The 26479-nt window shown below is 36.7% G+C and overlaps 1 protein-coding gene across 2 annotated transcripts in view; it reads right to left on the bottom strand.

Moving 5' to 3' along the window:
• NDST3 (N-deacetylase and N-sulfotransferase 3) overlaps nt 1-26479 on the bottom strand; it is a 220485-nt gene that overhangs the window by 95646 nt on the left and 98360 nt on the right. For both annotated transcript variants that reach the window (XM_033215109.1, XM_033215108.1), the window contains exons 5-6: nt 16338-16523; nt 10281-10409 (exon numbers count right to left, since the gene is read on the bottom strand). In XM_033215109.1, the coding sequence (XP_033071000.1) occupies nt 10281-10409; nt 16338-16523 (315 nt within the window). The remainder of the gene's footprint in view (nt 1-10280; nt 10410-16337; nt 16524-26479) is intronic.

Below are 26479 nucleotides of genomic sequence, written 5' to 3'. Positions count from 1 at the left end.
ATCTGGTGGTTAAGAAATAGTTTCTCAATATAATCTTACTTTGCATTTTTCTTATTTTGAGTGAAATTGAGCATCTTGTCATAAACTCAATTACTTCAGTAAGGTAATATATTAGATGCCATGTTGGGAGAGAATAAAAACTCAGTTACTCAAACCCTCTGTAATCAAGTGAATTCTTTGGTAAGATACTTCCAAGGCAACCAAATTTTCTTTCAAATTCCAAAGATAGTATGTATGTAGTCACAGGAAGTCATGGGAAATGCATTGTCATTTATTTAGAACCTACTATGTGCCAAAACTTTTGCAGTGTATTGTGAATGTAAAATAGAATAAGGCATGATGTCTTCCATCAGGGAAGTCAAAAATTACTGGGAGGTAAAGATAATTGATTATAGGACTGTAGGCAAATTATAATTGGATTATGCCTGAGTACTATGAGAACACAGAGGAGAAACATTAGAAATCAAGCTAGAGGGTTGGGGATGTCTTCTTTAAAAAAATGATGTATGAGTTCAAATTTGCAGGAGGGCATTCCAGATTGAGGTGATAACACTTTAAGACACAGAGTGAGATAGTACAAAGTTTTGTTCAAGGTACTGTGAATTATTCCATATGGGTGGATTGAAAAGTGCATATAAGAAGTTACTGAACAAAAGGATGAGAAAAGTGGACAGGAGCCAGATTTGATTTATTTTTTACAAGTGAAGAAATTTTCTGTCTATCCTGAATGCTAGAAATAGTATTTAGGAATTAAAATCTGAGCATTTTGCATTTAGTATTTAGGAATTAAATAAATAGTATTTAGGAATTAAAATCTTTGCTACCGGGTGTCACTGATTGTTATGGGAAACTATCAAAGGATTAAACAAAAAATAACATAATATTCATTTCTCCAACTTAATATCTATTTTCTTACATTTTAAGATAATATCCATTCCAAAAACTTGAAAGTTTTCATACTCCTATTTTTCTTAACTATGGAGGTCAAAACGACTTAATCATGCTTTCTTGTGGTTTTCTTAATTTCACAGTGACAAGTAATGACAGTAAGTTCTCACTTAATGTTAACGGTAGGTTCTTGGAAACTGAAACTGTAAACAAAGTGACATATAACAAAACCAATTTTACCAATGCTTAAATAATCTAAACAAAAGTTAATTTCCTATGACATATTTCTGTCCCCCAAAACATCACCCAGCTTCTAAACAGGAACCAAAGCATTTTAATATTAAACATTGAAATAAATGTGAGCTCTACATATATTTAGGAAAGGTTAGTAAAAACAAGTAAGATAATCATTTACCCAATTATTCCAGTTGGGGGCCAGGGCTTATCCTGGCAGTTCAGGGCACAAGGCAAGAACCGACCCTGGACAATATGCTATTCCATCACAGTTTATACAGGACAGTTAACCTGATATGCACATCTTTGGGATGAAGGAAGAAACCCGAGTATCAGGAGAAAACCCACATAGACACGGGGTGAATGTGCAGACTCCACACAGATTGGCCCTGGATGGGAATTGATTTTTTTCCTTATCAATATTATAACAAAATGATATTAAAGGAAACAACATTATTCAAGGACCTGCTGTATATAACACCACGGTTAGTAATGAAGAACATTAATAATAGAAAAATAGGGCTGATATGGAGGATAGCAAAGAAATGAAATAAAATGTTTTGGCTTCATAAATTTAAAAGTCTTACCATTTTATAATTAACATCAATACGATGTATTGGTTTAAGATAAAAAGAACATAATTCTTTATTCATAGTTCTTTAAAAGTACATTACACATTTTTCCTTAACTGCAAGTGTTTATTACAGCTTTTCTCAAAAGCACTAGTTTTTTGCTTTTTAACCCTACATGGAGATGGTTTGCTTTTTCTTAGACAATAGCCTGACATGTTTAACCACTCAGATTTTCTCAGTACCAGGTCACTGAGTCATATTAAGAAGGAATGTGCATCATATCAAGACCAATTTAGCCAGGAGTGCAGAAACAGTGTGTTGTAGTGGGTGAAGCGGTGAACTAAGAGTCAGGAAGAATAGAGTTCTGGTCAGAATACTATAGAAGCGACCTCGAGTGAACTAAATAATCTTTTTGGAACTCTAGTTCACCAAAAATTAGGAGATTGATAGATAACCTTCATGATCTTTTCCAGTTTATTAATCCTTTGTTCTGTGTCAGGTAAATTTCATCATCACTTGTGAAAACCTGCTAAAGATTTAGGGCCTCTTAAACATTTTCTGAAGCCTAAGTTTCATTTACTTGCAAGCAGAGACTCTGCCAAATGCAGTTTTATTAAAACTCGGCTTGTTATTCACATTTGGATATACCTTAAAGCAAGTCATACCACTGAAATATAACTCTTCATGCATTTAGTCAATCATTAAAATACATTTAGCAACCTCTTATTAGATTCAAACATTGATCTAGACACAATGGAAAGCACAAAGATGAAACACACACAGATTACCTGTGTAATAAGAATGCCCCATTATACAGTAGAAAGGATGCACACACAAATAATCACACTGTGGGGCAGGTGACAGGCAACATATGAGACTTACAGATACAGAACAATTGGAACTGAGTAAATAGAAATTCTATTCCTGTATGCCAACAACACAAAATAATTCAATTTTATGTACACCACTATTAGATGATTATTATTATTTTTAATGTAGCATTTATTGTGTAACTCTGTGTGTGTTGTGTCTCTGTGTGTGTTCATGTGTGTGAAGTTTCTGGTTATAACACTAATAGGTGTTCACTATAGATATTTTATAAAAATTAGAGGAAGATAATGGAAATAATCTTCAGTCATGTGATCTAGGATAACTACTGCCAACATTCTGCTGAGTTCTTTCTAGTTTATTTCCATACTCATATCTTATTTTCTTGTAATTTACTTTTCCCATTGAGAAGACCACAAATATTTCCCATGTCATTAAAATTATTATTATTATTATTTTAGATGGAGTCTCGCTCTGTCACCCAGGCTGGAGTGCAGTGGTGAGATTTTGGCTCACTGCAACCTCCGCCTCCCAGATTCAAGCAATTCTCGTCCCTCAGCCTCCCAAGTAGCTGGGATTACAGGGATTCACCACCATGCCCGGCCAATTCTTGTATTTTTAGTAGAGATAGGGTTTCACCATGTTGGCCAGGCTGGTCAGGAACTCCTGACCTCAGGGGATCCACCCACCTTGGCCTCCCAAAGTGCGGGGATTACAGGAGTGAGCCACCACACCCGGCCAAAATTATTATACAACATGTTTTTAAATGCCTGAATGTATCTTATTGTATAGCGTATTTTATTGCATAATGTATTTTATTACATAAGGGTGAACATAGTTTATTTTGCTACTGGCCTCTCCCCCCTCCCTTTTGGACATTTAAGTTCATTCATTCATTTATAAAATATTTTTTAAGCACCTTATAATGCCAGAACTCTTCCTAGTGTTGAGGTTTAGAGTAAACAAAACACAAGATGTAAATGCCCTATAGGAGCTTGCATTCCAAGTGAGTATGGAGCAATACCTATATTAAAATGATAAAATTAACTAGTCCCATCTAAGACTGCTATTTATTCTACTTAGACTTTACAAGCTTCAAAATGAATCTTTTGAGCCTCTCCAAAGAGGTTCAGTTTACTCCCAATCTGTGGGGTTGGCTGGAAACCATAATGACTGTTCTCACAGGATTCAGATCAAGCTAGATAGCTGCATAGCACCTCCCCTTCCAAGTCTTTGCTGGGAGGATGGTTCTTAGGCACCCGTTGCTCAGTTATAGTTTACAAGTGGGGGGCATGTGGGGATATAAACCAAGAACGGACATTTCACAGAAGACCAGGACTGATATGGGCTGACTCACAAAGGTGAGCTGAAGCAAGTGGATTCCCTTGCATGGAAATTCGACCTGAGAATCTGGAGGATGGGGCAGTCAGCACTTAGATTTGGGGCTGAATTCTGATATGGAGAATATGTGATGCATTCACATTGGGCCATTTGTAAGAGTAATTAATGGTCTTGCAGAAATCATAAACAAGCAGCACTTTTTTTGAAGGAATGTATAATGTGATCAGGTGTACAGAAAAGAGAAAGATGTGTGAAAAGCATCTTTGGGTTCATAATAAATCACTAAGGCAAGATTAATATTAGCATTTCTCATTTTTTTCTTTACCATCTTTAATTTCTATTGTAAGTAAAGTGAACTCATCAGAAAAATATTTACAGTAGACCCCATATCAAGAGTTTTGGTTACCCATTGTCAACCATGGTCCAGAAAAATTAAATGAAAAATTTCAATAATAAAAAACATAAGTTTTAAAGCAATTCTCATTTTTATGGACCTTACAGCTACCTTGGACTCAGAACACCCTCTAGGTCCTATGATTCCTGAATGTGTAGCTTTCTGGAGTCCCACATTACTTGAAGTAACATTACTTCCTGGAGTCCCATTACCTGAGGTAATTTGAATGAGCCTCTAGTCCTTAAACTATAAGAACTCAACACAAATGAGTCTCTATACAGGAAGACAAATGCATGTGTAAAGAACAGTACACAACAATACATAATTCAGCCCCACTGAATTCAGGAAACAGATTTTCCTTATGCTTTTGACTTGAGAATTTTCTTACTAGGACTCAGACTTCCTTTTTTGAATAGATTCATTTTTCTTTTTAAATCAGGTCATTAGAAAAGTTAATTTCTCTTCCTTAACAAATATATGCTAAATAAAAAACTAGGTACAAGGTATTATGTTTAGACACTGGAATAGTTTTGGAAATGAAAGGCACATTCTCTAGGACCACAAGCGTACAGCCTAATACAACCACAATTACAATGTAGGATAATAAGTACTTTGCAAGAGTCTGCAGAGGGTGCTATAGAAACACAAGGAGGGGCCTCTAAATCAGAGTAGAAAAGGTTTCCTGAGGATGGTGACCCCTACACTGAGTTTCTAGGATGAACAGCAGTAAACACTATTTCAAATTCCAGTTTAAGGTAGAGTTCTCTGGTCACTTAGCAAAACATTAATTCTTACTGTTTTTTAAAGTTCTATTGCAGACTTGGAGTCAGTTTCCATTCTGATCCCTTGATTCTAGGTCTACAATTTCTACAACAGTTTTTGGTAATCTTTGATTACCAAAATCACTTCTTTGTTTTCTTCCTCGGCAATATTTCTCTATTTGCCTGATCCTAAGATTCACCTAAAGCACATGGTGAGTATGCAGAGCCCCAGCTCAACCCTGGAGATTCTGATGCATTAAGTCTGGATTTTTAAAATTCAAGTATCTCAGGCAGTACTCACTATTAGGCACGTTCAGGAATTACTTTTCTAGTGTCTAAAGTTATTATCATTTATTTATTTTTCAGTAAAGGGTTTCCTGTTATTAGAATGTGTTTCAGAACTAGCGAATAAAAAAAGAAACATAAAACTTCCCATTAGGACAAAATGTTATTTCCTTTCAGATGAATTTTATAGATAAGCGCATACACATATATAAATTACAGTGATTTTTTTTTTTCAATTTCAGTGTGGGTTAATTTCTTTTTATAAAGGCTTTCTTCTTGAGTGAATTCTGTGTTTTTATTTTAGTTGTAATCAATCTATGTGTTAATCCTAGTTTAAGATATTCACTCTATTCACATCCATGTTTATAATAAGAGAAACACAATTTAGATTTAACTTTTAAGGATTCAGGTAGGAGGGTATGTAGGGTATAGTAGAAGTATGCTATATCAAATTGGGAAACAGAGACAATAAGCATTTAATAAAATGTGTGTGTAAAGGGGTTAGCTAATGGTTCTGTGGGATGATTAATGGTTTGATGAAGGAGGCATAATATTGTTACACAGTCAGGGATTTGCTTCACCTGAATTCCAAACAAATGTAATACTGGAGTGCATTTTTTTTTTTTTTTGAGACGGAGTTTCGCTCTGTCGCCCAGGCTGGAGTGCAGTGGCACGATCTCGGCTCACTGCAACCTCTGCCTCCCGGGTTCAAGCGATTCTCCTACCTCAGCCTCCTGAGTAGCTGGGACTACAGGCACCTGCCACTATGCCCGGCTAATTTTTTGTGTTTTTAGTAGAGATGGAGTTTCACCGTGTCAGCCAGGATGGTCTCGATCTCCTGACTTCATGATCCACCCACCTCAGCCTCCCAAAGTGCTGGGATTACAGCCGTGAGCCACCGCGCCCGGCCCATCGGCATGAATCTTGTGGCAATCCACAGCTGCTTTTTTGGATTAATAGGTAAGCACTGACTTTATTATCAAGTGTGTTGAAGGGAGGCAAAGTGTTCTACATCTATAGTTGTTAATTACTCAATGCCTGGAGTCTATTTATTCAACAAGTGCATAAGCAAAGACTCATAACATCTTGTGATTAGAAATAAGAACACTGAAGCAAAAAGGTGACATTTTTGTTTAGTGCATTTGAGATGATAATATGGCTCCCACAAGAAGTACAAACCTGTCTAAGCCAGAACTTTTTCAATCAGCATATTAATTAACTGTTACTGCATCTTCCTAAGATAGGTGGAACTGGAAACTTGTTAAAATGAACACTATAGTCTTACTAGTTCCTTTTGTCTAAGTATATATGTCATATATTATATAGAGTTTAATTTGTTGAGAGCAGATGCAGTCATTGCCAGTTAATCCTTTTTGTTATCTTCATAAGTTTCAGTTCTTAGTACCCTTCTACATATTATTTTATATAAGTATCTAAAGTAAATAGACTCTCACAATTTTTGAAAATATATATGAGTACTCTGTATAATTATAAATTGATCAAGAATATTTGTATCTGGGTATATTACATGTTTGTGTAGAAATCTCATGCCTGTGTGTTGCTAGCAGTGACTCTGGGGTACTTCCAGTGGCTCTCTCCCACGGTACATCATGAGGTAACTCTCATTACCATCGTAAATCAACAAACACTTTGAGGTCTATTTCTGACCAATGGGCTCCAAAACCTGATTCAGCACACTTGTAGAGAGAGTCAGTTTTTTTCTGGGACAGAATCAAATTAGCAAAAGCTCATGAAACCAATAAATAAAAACAGGATACCATGTATTAGTTTAAAATGGGTAACTGTAAATTAGAGAGGAACTGAAATACTCTACAATTACTATGTATACAATTAGAGGGCTCTTTCCAGGTAGTCTGGTTACATGGGAAGAATTGATCAATTAAAATAAAACTTATAAAATTATATTGTGAATTATTGTCCCGGAGAGTACAAGTTCCTATGATTAACATATTCTTTTCCTATAGTAGGATCTACATGGGAAAGTAAACCATAATGAGGAAGTCATCAGTTGGGTTTAGAATAGAAAAGGCAGAATTAGAAAAATTGAAATCTTAATGGTTCCAGTTTCGGGTAGCCTGCTAGGTCCACCTCCCCCAGCTGGATCTGAACCTCAAAGTCTATTAATCAAAAGCCCTGCATCTAACCTACGTGAGAGGGGTCCAGGCCTGTGACATTGGAAAGGCTCATTCAGAGATGACCAAAGTTTTCTCTCCCCTAGACAGTGCTAACATTCGTCTTTGTAATTCTCTATTTTGTTCACTTGATTGATACTTCTTTCTTTCACAGTGACAAATATTTTGGTAACGTTAGAACATTTCAGGCTGGAGAGTTATTCTGTTTACGAGTTTTTTACCTTTGCTGTGATCTTTCCAGTTTAACTCTGAGGGGCACCTTATTGTAACCCTTTCTCACCCCATTACTGGTAACTTATTATAGCACCTTGATATTATGTTGACATATGGTAAAAATTTTAAACCCTCATTAACTAAAGCCCTGTTTATATTTTCATTTTCAGCTCAAATGTATATGAATGTATTTAAGTGCCATGTTTCCAATACACATCTACCTTTTTGTAGTAAATGATAACCTCACTTGGCATTCTCAGAAAATGGCACTTCTAATTGAGGCCTGGGGTATTAAACTTACAATGACTATCTTTCAAATCCACTATAATTAAAATTCATGACTTTCCTGCAGCTAATGTATACTTTGATTCCATCAAGGTTTTCTCATTTTCATCCTGGCCTAATAAAAAATGTCATTTGCTAAATTACTAGCGTGCCTTACTTCATCTGGATCTTCCTTAGTTTCAATACAAACTGTATCCAAGCACTTAATTTCAGGATGGAGAATTCATGGGAAACATGCCACTACTCCTTACTCTGTTCTCCAAGACAGATATCACTAACTAATGATAGCAGTTCTCCCTCTGGCTAGACGTGGGCTGAATCCAGATGTGGGCTTCTTAACCTCTTGTCTCCAGGTGAGTAGAATTGCTTCCAATGTTAGAGTTGGTGTGCCAGATAACGTTAGCTTTGGATTCCTTGTTTATCTTGTGGTATCTGACAAGGTTTGCCATTTATTTTGAGTCTAGGGACTTTTTTCTGAAAATAATTGTCTACTGAAAGTTTTCTGAATCAGGAAAGAACAAGTTTTGTGCGGCTTCCCACCCCGCCACCTTTATTCCTATGAGTCTCCTCCTCAAGATATAAAATTGCCAAATATCATTGATAAAGGCCTGAAAAGTAGGGAGGTTTGTTAAATAATTTGCTCAGTTAGTCCAATTAATGTCCAAGATTAACATAAACTTTACTGTAAGGTTTTTAAAAACAAAGACAATAATTTGGTTTTTAAATGAATAAAAAGTGTAATATTTCTTATCACAAAATGAATGAAATTCTTAGTATAAATTCATTGTACATGAATGATTTAACTTTGAATTTCTTCCATGCTAAATGAAACTCATTTGATTTAGAAATCGGAGATAAAATCCTACTGTGAACTTTTAAGAAGTTCATGATTATTTGTTAATACTCCTGTTGCTCTATGATGAAAGTAAACGTGAAACATCAGAATTTCACAGATGATAGATTAAAGTGCTTAAAATTATTGGTGAAAATGTTAGCATTTTAAAAGTGTTTTAACTGCTTCTTCAGTTCATAACCAGGCATTGGTTTAACTCTCTTTGACTGTGTATTACTGTACTGGTTGAAATGAGAAAAAAGAGAAGAAAGCTGTATAAGGAGACTCAAAATACTTCCATTTGTGAAAATAGGTAAGTTAGAGGAGTTGTTATATTTCTGATGTTCAAACCAGAGTTATTTGTATTTTTGGGATCTGAAGGTTGATAAACTTCCAAAAGTCCAGATATCACGCTCCTCTAAACTATCCCCATTTTTGAATACACAAGCAGGGTTTGTCCAAAGATGAGTTACTCTTTCTTCTATCTCATTTTCTAGGAGTTAAAACATAGGTATAGTAGATGAATACAAGCAGAATTAAACACAATAAATCTCCTTGAATACAAGTAGATGGTGAACACTATCTGCAATTTTATTTGCAGGGATTATAAAACTAAGATCAAGAGAAGGGGTTTTGCAAATTTTATTCAATTTATCCCAATTGTATCCAACTTTTTTTACTGATAATTTTTTTTACATTTGGAAATAATAATTTTTTTTCATCTTGAATATTGCCAATGCCAGGGGCAAACCCATACATCTTCTGATAAATAAACTTAGCTTTACTTTTTATGATAGTGATTTTCAAAAGGGAAATAAAATCTCTTCTTTTCCTTATACAGCTTACTTCCATTTGTTCTTTCTCTACACAAGTTTCTAATACTTGACTCAAGCAGAAATATATGCAAATGGTTCATTGTGGAGCTGACACACAAGTATGAAGAAGTAAAAGAGTAGCCCGTTAAATAGGCCTGCTCTGCTTCAGCCTGTGACCTAGCAAGACGAGATCTAACATGAAGTAGGAAATATGACTCTATTTGCTTACCTAATTCCTCTACCCTTTTGCGTCTACATTAACTTTAAATAGTAAAATAAAAAGAATAATAGAGGTAACTGTTGCCTAAATGGAAAAAAAAATAAAAAATAAAAAACAACAACAACAACAACAACAAAAACTGGTTCCCAGTGGAAATAGGAGAGTTTTACAGGTGAAAAATTTTATTCTCCATAAAAGCTTCTGATCACTTTCCGATGCAGAGGAGGATCCTCTGGAGCACTTCCCTGGTTCTGCCGTGAGTTCCTCATGTTACTGCTACTTGTAGAATTGGTTTGTCCCCATTTCTAGATGTGGTTCCATTTCGTTTTTACTACTGTTTCAGAGCTAGAACTTCATATTGGCTTGGCTGATGACGGCCCAATCCCTAGCCTCTTTGCCAGGGTAATTTTTGCCAACCCTATTGTTTTTCACTATTTATTTGGAGAATAAAGTACTTACAGGGTTGAGGACGACAGTGAAGAAAAGTTCTCCTCCTTGGATACTCTTATCCAGCTCTTTAGGACCCCCTGGATATTCTTTGTAGAAAATGGTGTGAGTGAAAAGCCCACAGGTTTGTCTTGGGAGAACCTGAAGGAAAAATGAAAAAAGTAAGGAAAAGCTTTTTTTTCCAATCAATTTGTTGAAACTTAGCTTTTTGCTCATGGAAGATGATGTACAAGCTAGTGAATTATTCAAGTCTAACTAGTGCCTGGACAATCTATCATACTCTAGGCAAGAGAAGGTGATGCTAATATGGAAGGAATAGTGAAGAAAGTTGAAGAAATATTTTAAAACTAAAATGGGTGTTGTGTTATTTTAGCTACTTGTCTGTTTTAAATATCAAAGTGAGTATTTCTATTATGAGGCCTAGTAGGTTCTAGCATCTTAAGAGATTAAAAAAAAGAAGTAAAAATGAGACTTTAAAAAAGTATTGGATTGTCACGCTATACTGTAATCCTAATAGGCAATAATTTTAAGAAAATAGTTTCTGCCAAATTCTGCCATGCATTAGAAAATGAAGTCAATTATCATGTATAACTCCCCAATGCAATCCCTCCCTCCTCCCCGCTCCCCATGATAGGCCCCAGTGAGTGATGTTCCCCTTCCCGAGTCCAAGTGATCTCATTGCATTGGAGAGTTATACATGATATAAATGATGACTTGATGGGTGCTAACGAGTTGATGGGTGCAGCACACCAACATGGCATAAGTATACATATGTAACAAACCTGCACGTTATGCACATGTACCCTAGAACTTAAAGTATAATAAAAAATATATATTAAAAAAAAAGAAAATGAAGTCAATTATCAACTCAATGTGCTTCTTAGGGAATGACATTTTAAATTAGAATGAATATTTGAGACACAAATCACAGTATCTGTTCTCTTCTGAAAGGACTACTGCAGGCTATAGTAATTACCTCAGATTCTAAGTATGAAGCCTGCCAGTTCCTACAGTAAGAAAGAGATTATCCACTTGGCTTGTTACTTTTAGAAAGTGTAGCAACAAAATGATAAAAGGTCATTTAGTAAAAGATCTTCTCTTCATCCTCTGTATATATATTATCTGCTTCAATTATATACACTTGTGATAAGATTTTTCAAATTTTACAGCCTTTTGCAATTATAAAAGGTGTGAATTAAAGTTGTGCAAGATGGTAAAGCCTTAAGCAGAATATGTTACAATGACTTCATGGTGACCTGTGTTTGTCACTATACATTTGAAGTAGCAGAACATTAACGAGTATACTTCAGAGAGCTACAAGTGCTACAAAATCATATGGGGCAGGTCTTCTGCTTATTATCCTAAGTAAATCAATCTTCATGTTTTATGTCTTTACTCTTTTTTTTTTTTTTTTTTTTTTTTTTTTTTTTTTTTTTTTTTTTTTGAGGCGGAGTCTCGCTCTGTCGCCCGGACTGGAGTGCAGTGGCCAGATCTCAGCTCACTGCAAGCTCCGCCTCCCGGTTTATGCCATTCTCCTGCCTCAGCCTCTGAGTAGCTGGGACTACAGGCGCCCGCCACCTCGCCCGGCTCGTTTTTGTATTTTTAGTAGAGATGGGGTTCACCGTGTTAGGCAGGATGGTCTCGATCTCCTGACCTCGTGATCCGCCCATCTCGGCCTCCAAAGTGCTGGATTACAGGCTTGAGCCACCGCGCCCGGCCTATGTCTTTACTCTTAAAGCACATTTGGTTCAGTAAGTGCTTTCAAAATACTACCTGTCCAGGACCTCACATGTTTTGCAACCCTGTAGAAATACACTAGTTTTATTTATTTATTTATTTATTTATTTATTTATTTATTTTATTTTAGTTTGAAGGTGTATTAAAATAAATTTTCATCTAGCCCTTGGATAGTATTATATAATACTGGTTATATAATACAATCTATTGTATAATCTAGTCCTTGGACAGGCAGCTCAATCAGTATATCTGCATAAATCAAAACTCTATATATCCTATTTATGTTGGTAAGTTGGTAGAAGTTATATCCTTAGAAGCTATTTTATCTTAATAAAATAGTTACAAAACTTCTGTTTAAGCACCAAATATTAGCTCTGATGATGTCTATGTTTAAAAGCATTATGCATCCTCATGATCCTATCTATACACAAAAACAATAACAAAAAACAACTAAATACAAATGCATTCTAACGGAATTAAATTTATTTCCTAACAACTATTATAAATGTAATATTTGGAAATTAAAAATTAAATTTTGAATTTGGAAAGCATTTGGAATAAATAAATGCTTTATATAGCATTCATTCATTTATTTTACAAATATTTATTCCAAACTCTATGCTAGCCCACAGAATAGAGTTAGTTAAGTGCTAGTGGAACTAGCTATGGACTCTATGTTAATATGTTGCCTGGAGTTAGTTTTATGCTAGAATGCTAGATCCATATGCTAGTTCCATGCCAGTCCATGTGAGAGAGCAGAAAGATATGTTTTCTACTCTTGAAGGATTTAAGCTATATTGGGGTAATGAGAAAGACTCAAAAGCTAAATAATAAAATGCTAACATGTGTTAAACGCCATTTAACATTTTAAAAGTGTATGACTGAATCACTTCTAGGGTTCAGTTTGAGTATTTTGCTTGGAAAATTATAGGATATATACAGAGCCATCTTTGGGACTTGATTGCCTAGCTGATTCTATGCAAAATGAAGAGAGAAGCAAAAAGATGTTTGAATTTTTTCTATTTCTCAAATTGTTTGAATTTCAATGCAGTGAAGAGGAAGTGGCAGGCTTTACCCTGCAACTGCAGGAGCACTACTCCTGCTGAGAGTATGAACCCCATAGAGAGCCCTAGGGGAGTCAGTGGACCACCACAGGAGGCTAAGGAGATGATCAGGAGTGTGGTAAGGGTCATATTCCACTGCCTTGCTCCATAAATGCAGTGGCACTGAATGATGGGCATGTTCCTTGAAACAGCTTTCTTATGCTACAGAAAGGATGAGAAATATTTTTAGGCATTCTGCTGTGGACTGCCCCCTAGAGTTGGTTCTGGGAATGTATCAGTATCAAAGTCAAACTTTGAGATGCCGATGAACCTCTGGGAACCTTATTGCTGCTGAAAATAATGGAGTTGATTATGAAAGCCATGGTCAACAAGAATCTTGGCCAATGGGAACTGAAGCCAATATCCTGTACCTAAGGCTCAATCAGGAGCAACTGCCAACAAATACTTCTGGGGGGATATCAATAAAGACCACTTAGAGGGTTTACAGCAAGATTAATGATAGTCTCTACCAATGGGCATTTCCATTAAAATCAGTAAGTAGAGAGAATGTGTAGTCTAATTTCTTAGAGGTCTCTGGCTGATATGGTTAGGGTTTGTGTCCTCACCCAAATCTCATCTTAAATTGTAATCCCCATAATACTCATATGTCAAGGGAGAGACCAGGTGGAGGTAAATGAATCATGGGGACAATTTCCCACGTGCTGTTCTTGTGATAGCGAGTGAGTTCTCAGGAGACCTGATGATTTTATAAGGGGCTCTTCCCCATTTGCTCTGCACTTCTCCTTCCTGCTGCCTTGTGAAGAAGGTGCTTTGCTTCCCCTTTGCCTTCCACCATGATTGTAAGTTTCCTGAGGTCTCCCCAGCCATACTGAACTGTGAGTCCATTAAACCTCTTTCCTTTTTAAATTACCTAGTCTTGGATATTTCCTCATAGCAATGTGAGAATGGACTCATATACTGGTTCTTTCCAGAGAGTCATATTCAACAACCAGGGATTAGAGTATAGAGTGCTGGTTTCCATCAAGTCTTGACTGAAGGAAAATGACTCAGTTGAAAATGCAATAAAACTAGGGGTCCAGAGACTTTGGTTAGGGCTCAAACACCTTAAAGTGTAATTGGTGTTTACATTCCTGATGAAAATACAAAATGATGTGTTGTAGGAATTCAGAGGAGAATAAGATCCCTGTAGGTATGAGTTAGGTATTGAGTTGCTATATACTAAGGTGCTTTGTTTTCAATTATTTAAGATATGGGACTTGATATTGAAGAATAAAAGGAATAGAAATAGGTAGACAGTGGCCAGAAAGTCTCTCAAGGTGGAAAGAATGACACAGGCATGGTAACAGCAATACTATTATGGAGTTTGGTTGGAGTGAGGGTGTTTCAGCTACAGGGAAATAGGAAATAGAAAGGTAGACAGTCCAGATGGTTTTCAGGTACCTGAAGGGCACATTAGGTGATATGGAAGCAACTGGAACTAATCAAGGTTAGGAAAGCCAGGATGAAGGCAGCATTTTAGAAAGATTAAAAGGTTGGCACTGTCTATGGGATAGACTGCAGTGAGGTGGTGGATGGAACCTGTAAATAGATAAAGTAGGAAGCAGCACCAGAGTTAACACATGAAAGTCAAGGAAGTAAATTAAGATGGTGGCAGTGGGAAAGAAAATAAAAAAGATATAAAGGAATTATTGATGAAATATAGACACTGATTGGAAGTGGTGGTGGGGGGATAGAATGATGTTTGAATTACAGAACTGAATTAAGGATAATAGCACAATCAATAGCTGGTTTGAAGGGAAGATTAATGAGTCCTTTTGAGTTGGATTTGGGAATGGATCATCAGAAAAAAATTGCTCTCATACAACAAAATAAGAATGTGATCTAAAGTTCACTCCTCAGTTCCCTATTTCTAGATGCATTCTCTCCCTAGGAGGGCATATTGGCTCTTGTGATCTCTACTTGCTTCTCTATTTGAATGGGCTCCTAGCCCTGTTTTCTCTCGCTTATTGTGTAATCAACTGTCTGCTGAACATTTCCCACTTGGAAACTGTCATCCAAGAGCCCACAAGCCAAATATAGAAGGTTTCCACAGATTGCTGCAAAAGCAGACCCACAGGGACAGTTCCATCAAAACAGGAAAGCTGTTAGAGCCTTGATTACCTCAGGATTCATGCATTTATAATATAGATAAAATGCGTTTTCAGGAGAAATGAAAAAATATGACCCAGGTCTTCTAAACTCCCTCTGGTCAGAATTCTGGCAGCTTGAGCCACAGTAAGTTCATTTTCAGTACAGAGGAAGGGCAGATTGGGATAAAATGTGGCCATTATGTCCCCGTCTAACATTTACAACAGTTTTTATTGAGGGAAAAGTCAAGATGGGAGATTATCTAAGCTATATGTCTATCCATTCTGTAATTTTTACAGACATTGAAAAACTGTCTGAAAAGAAGTCAGTTATAACCTAATTCTAGAGTGTAGACATCTCTTCAGACATATCAGTTCAACAGAGTGTTGCGGTGGCTCATCACATAGTGTTCTTCTGTGGTGTTTCTTCCCAGTGTGTGATTCTAAATTAAGAGGCCCATTCCTAGCTTTACCAGGACTTTCTTAGGGTTCTCTGATTTGGGAATAAATTAGGATTTAATTACTTACTTTTGGAGGTAGTAGGATATTTTGACAATATACATTTGCTGAAATTGTAAAAAACACAACAGAGAAGCCCAGGATAGAATTAGATGGTGTATGCAAATGATTTAATTAACATCACCTGTCATTTTTACTCTGTATTATTATATGTTAATGATTTTGCAGGGCTTCACATGTGGCTTCTGGCTGCAAATGGTTGAGTTCTGTTTTTAGCCTGGCATGGTAAATAGAAGAACACAGTTTGACTGGCTTGTCAAAGAGCAGCATGGTTAATATAGACGGAGTTGGTGTTAGTTTTTCATACTGATTAACATTTTGAAGAAGTGATGTCTACTAAAAATTATCTGCAAGTTAAATGTAATTTTTTTTAGTATTTTAACATCAGTGCCTGCTTACCAGTGGCAATGTCAGTAACGAAACCTTTTTCAGTTATATTTGAAGAATTGAAAAGAAGTGATTTTAATTAAAACATCTTCCGCTTAGATATGACAAGTATGCTTCCTGCAGCATGGAGATTTTCCTACATTTATGCTTCTAGCATTTGTTTTTTTCTTTCTTCAAGTGAGGAATGTAAATCTGGCAGAATTAGTTGTACCCTATGCATACCGGAGGAAGCTCACCATGATGTTTTTGTGGATAAAACCCCTCCGGTATCTAGCTGGTTTCAGATGTGGATATTCTTCAGTGCTGGTGATTTTAATATTCCAGACCTTCTTCCATGCCTCGTAAAGCTGAACATGTACAGGGTAGACGCCTGAATGGTGAGGGGCCACAGCGTAGCCCATGTCCGTTGGAATGCCGTGCTCCTAAGACCAAGCAAATGTTAATTAGAGCATGTAAAGATTTATCTTGATCCTATTCTTACACTAAGATTTTCAAATGTACTATAAATATATATGTTTAAATGCATCATTACTTAATTGTGTGGTAAAATTAGAGTGGTAAGTACTAACACCTCTAGACGTCATGAAGCCTGTTAGCCATTTCACCAGTCTTTATGTTGATGCATCTGTGTTTGAGGGGTGGTGAGACAGAACTAGTGATTTTAATGAATAATTTGAAAGAGCCTCCATTTTGCGCATCCTTGTTGTAGCCACCTATTTTCCTATTGCCCATAACGTCAACAAGTTAAATGTTAGACACTTATTGCAAACAAAACTAAGCACTTCCCACAAAATAAAACCAATATTTATTAGAGGAACAGAACACATTCCAAGTTCATTAGGCTGCTGGTAAGATTTTATTTTGTCTGCTGTACAGTTTCTACCAAGTTTGCCACATTTCTGTTGTCCCCTCAGCATGTGGGCCAGTAGTAACAATGTTCCGTGCCTTCAGAGAAGCACACACTTTTGATTGGATAATGTAAAATTCAACAGAGTAATTTTTTTTTTTTTAAGTAGAAGTCCTTACAGTGAAAGCTGAAGGTACTCAAACAGCCAGATATTCTGGGAACTTAGTTGATCTGAAGTCAAGCTCTTGTGCATAAAACGACTCTAGTTAAAAAAAAGGCATAGAGGAAAATTACACAGGAACACAAAATGAACCGTGTCTTTTACAAATAGAACACCCATGGCTTCAGTAGTTGACAGGTGTTTTTTTCCTCCAAAATTATTTTTTATTTTCCATTTATATTTTTCAATTGCTTGGAAAAAAATCTTCAAAAATTCCACTCAAAGGGGTTCTTTTAAATTAATGACTGTCTTCATGCCAAATAACAATTTCACATACACAGAATCATAGTATCAGGCTGCTAAATGGTTTAAATTGCAGAAATATGCAGCCGACTGATATGGAAAAAGTTAGAGATATGGTTAGCTTTGTTTTTAAACCTAAACAATAACAGGAGGGGAAGAAAGTATATGAAGTGCCTGAATGCAGAAGGAAAACAGCTTGCCAATGGCTTACCATTACCTAAACACTTGTTCAAATTCCTGCATATGGCATAAAAGGCCCTCAAAATTTGGTCCCAACCTACCTATATAGTCTCATCTCCTATCAGCACTCATCACCCCAATTTCTGATGATTTCCTACATGTCACTGCTGCATACTGTACAGACTGTTTTCCTCAATTGGAATGTCCTTTTCTTATCTTGTAAACTCTGTTTATTGTTCAAAACTCAGTTCAGTCAGCTGTAGTTGAGGATGCCAAAAACGGGAGCCACTATCTCACTGCTGTGAGAAAGAGAATGGGTGGTATTGGAGGTTGAGTGGACCATTCCTGTGTTTCTGAAAGGTGGGAGGGAAAGTTTCATATTCTTCATTTTATTTGCATCATTTACAGAAATTACCATAACTATATAACCATCATATTTAGAACTCAACTAAAAATTGAATTGAAATATTTCATTGCTTTTTTCCTACTGGTTTTTAAAAACTCAAACTAAAGTAATTTTTCCCCACTAGACATCCCTTATCAACACATAATTTGTGCTCAACTAAAGTGGTTGAAGGCTAGGGGTATGGTGATAAAGACCAGATGAAGAAAAATGAATTTATACCATAAACATTAAAAAATGAATTATAGGTTAACAACTTTAAAAAATGTGCTGAAGTAACTTTATTATTTCTGTAGTGGTTATTAAATACTATTCTTTTATTTTAAATTTCAACTTTTACATACAGGGGGTGCATGTGCAGGTTTGTTACATGGAAATGCTGTGTGGTGCTGAGGAGGTTAACAACTTTTCGAAGCGTATAGGAAGAACCAAGGAATAAATTCACAATGACAGGAGCAATGTTATAAAATTCCAGTATCTGCAAATTTGTAAGAAATTATGCTGTTCAAAAGCTCAAGGTAGTTTTCAATACCTACGAGTAGTCACCTGTGTCTTAAGGACCCACATGGCATGAAAGGATGGCCCAGCATAGCAGAGACACTTCCCTTATTTTGGATTTAAAAATATTTGGCAACCAATGTATATACAGTTTTTACTTTTTTTCCCTAGCTTTAACACTAAAGAACTACTGTGATTTCTAATTAATTAATTAATTTATTGAGACGGGGTCTCACCCTGTTTCCCAGGCTGGTGTACAGTGGTGGTGATCATAGCTTACTGTAGCCTCAACCTCCTGGGCTCAAGCAATCCTCCTACGATAGTTAGGACTACAAGTGAACACCAGCACACCCAACTAAATGGGGCTTTTTAATTTCATCTTTTATTTGTGTGCTGATGCAGTGTGGCATAGTAGCAGAAAACATCGCTTCTGGAATCAGACATATCTGGCTGTTCGTGCTCTCATTTACCAACTGCGTGGCCTTTGGCAAACAACCTATGAGCTCTAAGCCTTGTTTCCTGTTCTCTAAAATGCTAATCATAAGGGCATTAACTCAAAGTGGTTCAGAGGTAATTTTGAAAGGCAGTTAGTATAGTTCTGGAAACATGATACACATTTAATGAATTTTTAAAATTACGGTTGTCATTACTACACTGCCTCTATTGTTTTTAGATGCCATGATCCTACCACTCAACTATAATGTGGAAATTATGAAACTACCAGGCCACTTATTTTCCACTAAAAGAGACAGACTGTATTTTCTACTTTCACTTCAGATTTTGGGATTCTTCTCATGAGGCTTCTGTGGTGAACTCTGACTTCTACCCCACGACCCCTTCCTAAGCCTGCTTCTCTTCTGATTCCTCCGAATATGCTCAGCCACTGCCAAGTGCTTCCAGCTCGTGAGTCATTGAGTTAGTAGAGGGCCACTTTTAAATTCATTTTTGAAAAAGGTAACATAGAGTTGCTCCCAAATTTGCATTCATCACCAGAGAGAACAACTGAAATGTTATTGTATAGAAAAGTTTGGGCTAAGATTGCAGGTAGTGTGATCTGGAAGGCAGGCTGTCATGTTTTAAAAGCTTTAGCCATCATGCTAAGTTTTTGGCTGATTACTCTCCTCCAGATTGTTCAATTTGTGATTAAGCACATATTGTTGCTTAATCTGCAGCAAAAAGTCTACCTTAAGAGTTAATTCTAATTAGTCTTTTCATTGATCCTTGATTGAAAGTAGATCCAGGAACTCTGGAATCTATGTTAAGAGTTTTCTAGTGGAGGACATGGTTCAGAAACACTGAGGAATATGGCTATGTAACTACGAAATGTAAATGAAATATTTGGAACACAAGTGGAATTAATAGTCTCAATAGTTGAACTCATGATTTCCACATCTCAGCCCTACCAGATATTCTCTTTCTCCAGGGTTTCTCCATGTCATTAAATGACACCATCAACCATCAACAAACAAGTTGCTGTGTTGAAAGATAGTTTTGACACCTCCTATTTCCTCTTTTCTAAATCTAGTCCACTGCCATGTCCTATCAGTACTATCTCTTGTATATATCTTAAATTTAGCTACTTTTCTTCAATTCTATCATTACCATCACTCTAGTCGAATCTACCATCTTATCCCATTGCCTTTTGGCATAGAATTCCATTCCCTCTCTTGCTTCCTTCCAATACATTTCCTGCAAAGTAATATTTAAAAGATACAAATATGATTTTATGACTGTCTACTCAAAATCCTTTCCTGATTTCCCTTTGCATTTAAATTACAAAATTCTTAGCATGATCACAAGCACTGCATGTGATCCTTGCTTCTTTGTCTAGCCTCATCTTGCACCACCCTCAATCCTTCACTGAATTTTAGTCACATGAACCTTTCCCTGAAACTCACCAAGCACTTTTCTACCTCAGTATCTTCCTATATATGGTTTCTCCCCCTGAAATGTTTCTACTCCAAATCTTCACCTGGATAAATCTGAAGATAATTTATTCTGTCATATCTTCGGAGAAGATTTCACTGACAAGTCCCAATCTAAATGAAGTCGACATTAAGACTTCTCTTAGTAGCTTTCCTCGTTTTTTCATAGTACACAGCACAGTTTGTAAGCATGTATTTTTTGCATAGAAAAGACATTTATGTAATATCTCTCTTTTTCATTAAACAATAAGCTTCATGAAATTTAGGTTCCATTTTATCCACTGCGATATGCTCAGTGTCTTGCCAACAGCAAGTATTCAACAAATACTAGTGAAAAAGTACATGATCTGATTCTGACTACCTCCTTCTATTCCAGTTTTCACTTTCTCAACTATCTTCATTACACTGCCTGTTCGTCTGAAGAATAAACATATGGTAACTCACAGGGAAATTTTAATATCTATGTAAATAATACTTGAAAGCGTTTTTGAGACTGTAGTTAAAAATTATGAGGGCAAAGCAAAATGGCAGAATAGAAGTCTACACCATTTGTACCCCCTGCAGGAAGACCAAATTTTAACAACTATCTGCATACAGAAAAGTACCATCAGAAAAACAAAAAATCAGGTGAGCAATCACAGTACCTCGTTTTATCTTCATAAAAGTTAATGAAAATGGCATTGAGGAGGGTTGGAGAGACAATCTTGAATCACCAATGCCCCCTTTCCCCTATCTCCCGGCAGTGGCCATGCAGTGCAGAGGGTCTGTGTATGTGGGGGAGGGAGAGCACAGTGACTGGGGGACTTTATATTGAACTCAGTGCTACCCTGTCATAGCAGAGAGCAAATCCATGCCGGGCTTAGCTTTTGCTCACACATGGAGGGAGCATTTGGACCAGACTTGGCCAAGGGGAAGTCATGCATGTTATCAGTTAGTGCTCGAGTTTCTTGTTAAATCTCGCCACCATGGGCCAACATGCTCTAAGGTCCATGGTAAACTTGAAAGACAGTCTAGCACACAAGGACTGCAATTCTTAGGCAACTCCTAGTGCTGGGTTGGGATTAGAGCCAGTACACTAGGGTGGCATGTGACCTAGGGAGACATTAGCCAGAGCAGCTAAAGGATTGCTTGCGCCACTCCTTCCCTAATCCCAGGAAGTGCAACTCACAGCAGTGAAAGTGTCTCCTTCCTTCTGTTTAAAGTGAGGAGAGTAAAGAGTACAGAGGACATTGTGTTGCATCTTGGATACCGGCTCAGCCATAGTAGGACAGGGCACCAGGCAGAGTCATGAGGCCCCCATTCTAGGCACTAGCTCCTGGAGAACATTTCTTGACACACTCTGGGACAAAAGGGAACCCATTGTCTTAAAGAGAAAGATCCAGTCTTGGAAGGATTCATCACCTGCTGATTAACGTGCTCTTGGGCCCTGAATAACCATCAATGATAGCCAGGGAGCATGCTGTGAGCCTTGGACACTTGGGATGTGCTTACTACATGTGTGACCCAGCACATTCCCAGCAGTCGTGACTATGGTGAAAGACTCCTGTTTGAGAAAAGCATAGGGAAAAGTAAAGGGGACTCTGTCTTGCACCTTATGTACCAGCTTGGTCACAGTGGGGAAGAGCTATAAGCAGGCCCTTGGGATCTCTAATTCCAGGCCTAGGCTCTTGAACAGCATTTCTGGAACTTCTCTTGGTCAGAGGGGAACCCACTGTGCAGAGGGTGAATTGCTGGCCTGGAAGCATTCACCACAAGCTGACAGAAGAACCCTTGGTTTTAAGTGAACATTGCCAGTGGCCTGGCAGAACCCTGCCAAGGGCTGCTGGTGGTGATGCTCAGAGGGAGAGGCTCTTCTCCCTGTGGAAAGGAGAAGGAAGAGCAGGAAGTACTTTGTAGTATGGTTTTAGTATCAGCTTAGCCACAGTAGAACAGAGCATCAGGCAAATTCATAATGTTTTTCACTCTAATTCTTGGCTCCCAGACAGCATATCTGGACCTGCCTGGGGCCTGGAGGAACTTGCTACTCTGAAGGGAAGGACACAAACCTGGCTGGCTTTGCCACTTTCTGGTTGTAGTGGCCTAGGGCCTTGAGTGAACATAAGTGGTAGCCAGGTAGTGGTTATAGTGGGCCTTGGACAAGACTCAGTGTTGTGCTGACTGAGTCTTTAGGCCTGACCCAGTACAGTCCCAGTTATAGTGGCCATAGGGGTGTTTGAATCATCATAATCCCAGTTCCAGGCAGCTCAGCACAGAGAAAGAGACTCTGTTTGTTTGGGAGAAACTAAGGGAAATGAACAAGAATCTCTGCCTATTAATCCAGAGACTTCTTCTAGATCTTCTCCAAGACCACCAAGATGGTACCTCTATGAGTCTGCAAGAACCACAGTGATATTGGGCTTGGGAACCAAGCATCTTCAAATATCTGAAAAGCCTTCTCAAGGACCAGCATAAACAAGCCCAGACTGCAAAGGCTGTAATAAATATCAAACTGTTCTATGCGCAGACACAGATGAGCATCTACAAGCATCAAGATGATCCAGGAAAACGACCTCACCAAATGAACTAAATAAGGCACCAGGGACCAATCCTAGAGAAATAAGGATGTGTGACCTTTCAGACAGAGAACTCAAAATGGCCGTTTTGAGGAAACTCAAAGAAATTCAAGATTAACACAGATAAGGAATTCCAAATTCTATCAGATTAACTTTACAAAGACATTGAAATAATGAGAAAGAATCAAGCAGAATTTCTAGAGTTGAAAAATGCAATTGACATACTGAAGAATGCATCAGAGTCACTTAATAGCAGAATTGATCAAGCAGAAGAAAGAATCAGTGAGCTTGAAGACAGCCTATTGAAAATACACAATCAGAAGAGACAAAAGAAAAACAAAACAAAATGAAAACAACATAGCACACCTGTAAGATCTAGAAAATAGCCTCCAGAGGGCAAATCTCAGAGATATTGGTTTTAAAGAAGAGGTAGAAAAACAGCTAAGGGTAAAAAGTTTGTTCAAAGGAATAATAACAGAAAAACCTCTCAAACCTGGAGAAAGAGACCAACATTCAAGTACAAGAAGGTTATGGAGCACTAAGCAGATTAACTGAAAGAAGACTACCTCAAGGCATCTAATAATCAAACTCTCAAGAGTCAAGGACAAAGACAGAATCCTAAATGCAGCAAGAAAAAAGTAACAAATAACATTCAATGGAACTCCAATACATCTGGCAGCACACTTTTCAGTGGAAGCCTGACTGGCCAGGAGAGGGTGGCAAGACATATTTAAAGTGCTGAAGGAAAAGAACTTTTATGCTAGAATAGTATATCTGGTGGAAATATTCTTCAAGCATGAAGGAGAAATAAAGACTTTCCCAGACAAACAAAAGCTGAGGAACTTCATCAACACCAGACCTGTCTTACAATAAATGCTAAAGGGAGTTTTTCAATCTGAAAGAAAAGGATATTAATGAGCAAGAAGAAATCATCTGAAGGTAAAAATACACACTGGTAATAGTAGGTACACAGAGAAACAGACTATGATAACACTGTAATGGTGATGTGTAAATTACTCTTAAGTAGAAGGACTAAATGATGAACCAATCAAAAGTGGTACTACAAAAACCTTTCAAGATATAAACAGTAAAACAAGACATAAGGAACAACAAAAAATTAAAAAGTGAGGTGATAAAGGGTAGTGTTGTCTTTCTGTAGAGTTTGTTTACGCAATCAGTGTTAAGTTGTCATCAGTTTAAAATAATGAGTTACAAGACAGTATTTGCTACTCTCATGATAACCTCAAATCAAAAAACACAACAGAAACAAGCAAGAAGTTAAAGCACAAGAAAAAATTATCTTCACTAAAAGGAAGACAGGAAGGAAGAAAAGAAGAGAGTGCAAACCTCCAAACAACCATAAAACAAATAACAAAATGCCAGGAGTAAGTTTCTACAAGTAAATAATAACATTAAATACAAGTGAACTAAACTCTGTGATTAAAAGACACAGAGTGGCTAGATGGATGAAAATATAAGACTCTATGATCTATTGCCCACAGGAAACACACTTCACCTATAAAGATACGCATAGACTGAAAATAAAGGGATGTAAAAAGGTATTCTGTGCCAATTGAAATAAAACATGAACAGGAGTAGTTATACTTATATCAGACAAAATAGACTTGAAAACAATTACTCTGAGAAGAGACGAAGAAGGTCACTATATAATGATAAAGGAGTCAACCCAGTAATAGTATATAACAATTTTAAATGCACCCAACTCTGGAGCACACAGCTATATAAAGAAAATATTATTAGTGCTAAAGAGAGATATAGACCCCAATACAGTAATAGTTGGAGATTTCAACACTCCACTTTCAATATTGGACAGATGTCCCAGACAGAAACTCAACAAAAATGTTGGACTTAATCAGCACTATACAACAAATTAATCTAATATATATTTATAGAACATTTCAACCAAAGGCTACAGAATATGCATTCTTTTTCTCAGCACATGGATCATTTTCAAGGATAGACCATATGTTAGGTCATAAAACAAGTCTTAAAACATTTACAAAAATCCAAACAATATCAAGCATCTTCTCTGACAACAATGGAATAAAACTAGAAATCAACAAGAGGAATTTTGGAAACTATACAAACTCAATGGAAATTAAACAATATGCTCTTGAATGATCAGTGGGTCAATGAAAAAATTAACATGAAAATTGAAAAATGTTTTGGAAAAGAAATGATAATGGAAACACAACATGCTAAAACCTATGGGATACAGCAAAAGCAGTACTAAGAGGAAAGTTTACAGCTGTAAGTGCCTACATCAAAAAAAGAAAAAAAAAAAAACCTTCAAATAAATAACCTAACAATGCATCTTAAAGAATTAGAAAAGCAAGTGCAAACTGAACCTAAAAATAATAGGAGAAAAGAAATAATAAATATCAAAGCAGAAATAAATGAAATTGAAATGAAGAAAACAATACAAAAAAGTCAATGAAACAAAAAGGATTTTTCTAAGATAAACAAAATCAGCAAACCATTAGCCAGATTAACAAAGAAAAAAAAGGGTGAGGACCCGAATAAATAAAATCAGATATGAAAAAGGAAACACTACAACTGATATTGCAGAAATTCAAAGGGTTAGTAGTGGCTACTATGAGCAACTATATGCCAATAAACTGGAAAACTTACAGGAAATGAATAAATTCCTTGGCATATACAACCTACCAAAATTGAACCATGAAGAAATCCAAAACTTGAAAAGACCAGTAACAAGTAATGAGATTGAAGACATAATAAAACATCTCCCAGTAAAGAAACGCCCAGGACTTCATGGCTATACTGCTGATTTCTACCAAACATTTAAAGAAGAACAAAGCAGCAATCCTACTGAAACTATTCCAAAAAATAGAGGAGGAGGGACTACTTCCAAACTCATTCTATGAGGTCAGTATTATCCTGATACCAAAACCAGATAAAGACACATCAAAAAAAGAAAACCACAGGCCAATATCTCTGATGAATACTGATGCAAAAATTTTCAATAAAATACTAACAATCCAAATCCAACAATACAGTGAAAAGGTCATTTATCATGACCAAGTGAGACTTATCCTTGGGATGCAAGGATGGTTCAATATACTCAACTCAATCAAGGTGATACACCATATCAACAGAATGAAGGACAAAAATCGTAACAATCATTTCAATTCATTCTGAAAAAGCATTTGATAAAACCGAACATCCCTTCATGATAAAAACCCTCAACAAATGTGGTATAGAAGCTACATACCTCACCATAATAAAAATCCCTCTATGACAGACGCAAAGCTGGTATCATACTGAATTGGGAAAAACTGAAAGGCTTTCCTCTAAGATCTGGAAGACAACAAGGATGCCCACTGTCACCACTGTTATTCAACATAGCACTGGATGTCCTAGCTATAGCAATCAGAAAAGAGAAAGAAATGAAGGGCATTCAAGTTGGACAATAAACAGTTAAATTATCCTTGTTTCCAAATGGTATAATCTTATATTTGGAAAAACCTA

The sequence above is a fragment of the Trachypithecus francoisi genome, unplaced genomic scaffold, assembly GCF_009764315.1.
Source record: "Trachypithecus francoisi isolate TF-2019V2 unplaced genomic scaffold, Tfra_2.0 Lachesis_group1, whole genome shotgun sequence".
In the NCBI taxonomy this organism is placed as follows: Eukaryota; Metazoa; Chordata; class Mammalia; order Primates; family Cercopithecidae; genus Trachypithecus; species Trachypithecus francoisi.
The sequence above is the reverse complement of the archived record's forward strand: the minus strand, read 5'-3'. Positions and strand labels throughout refer to the sequence as shown.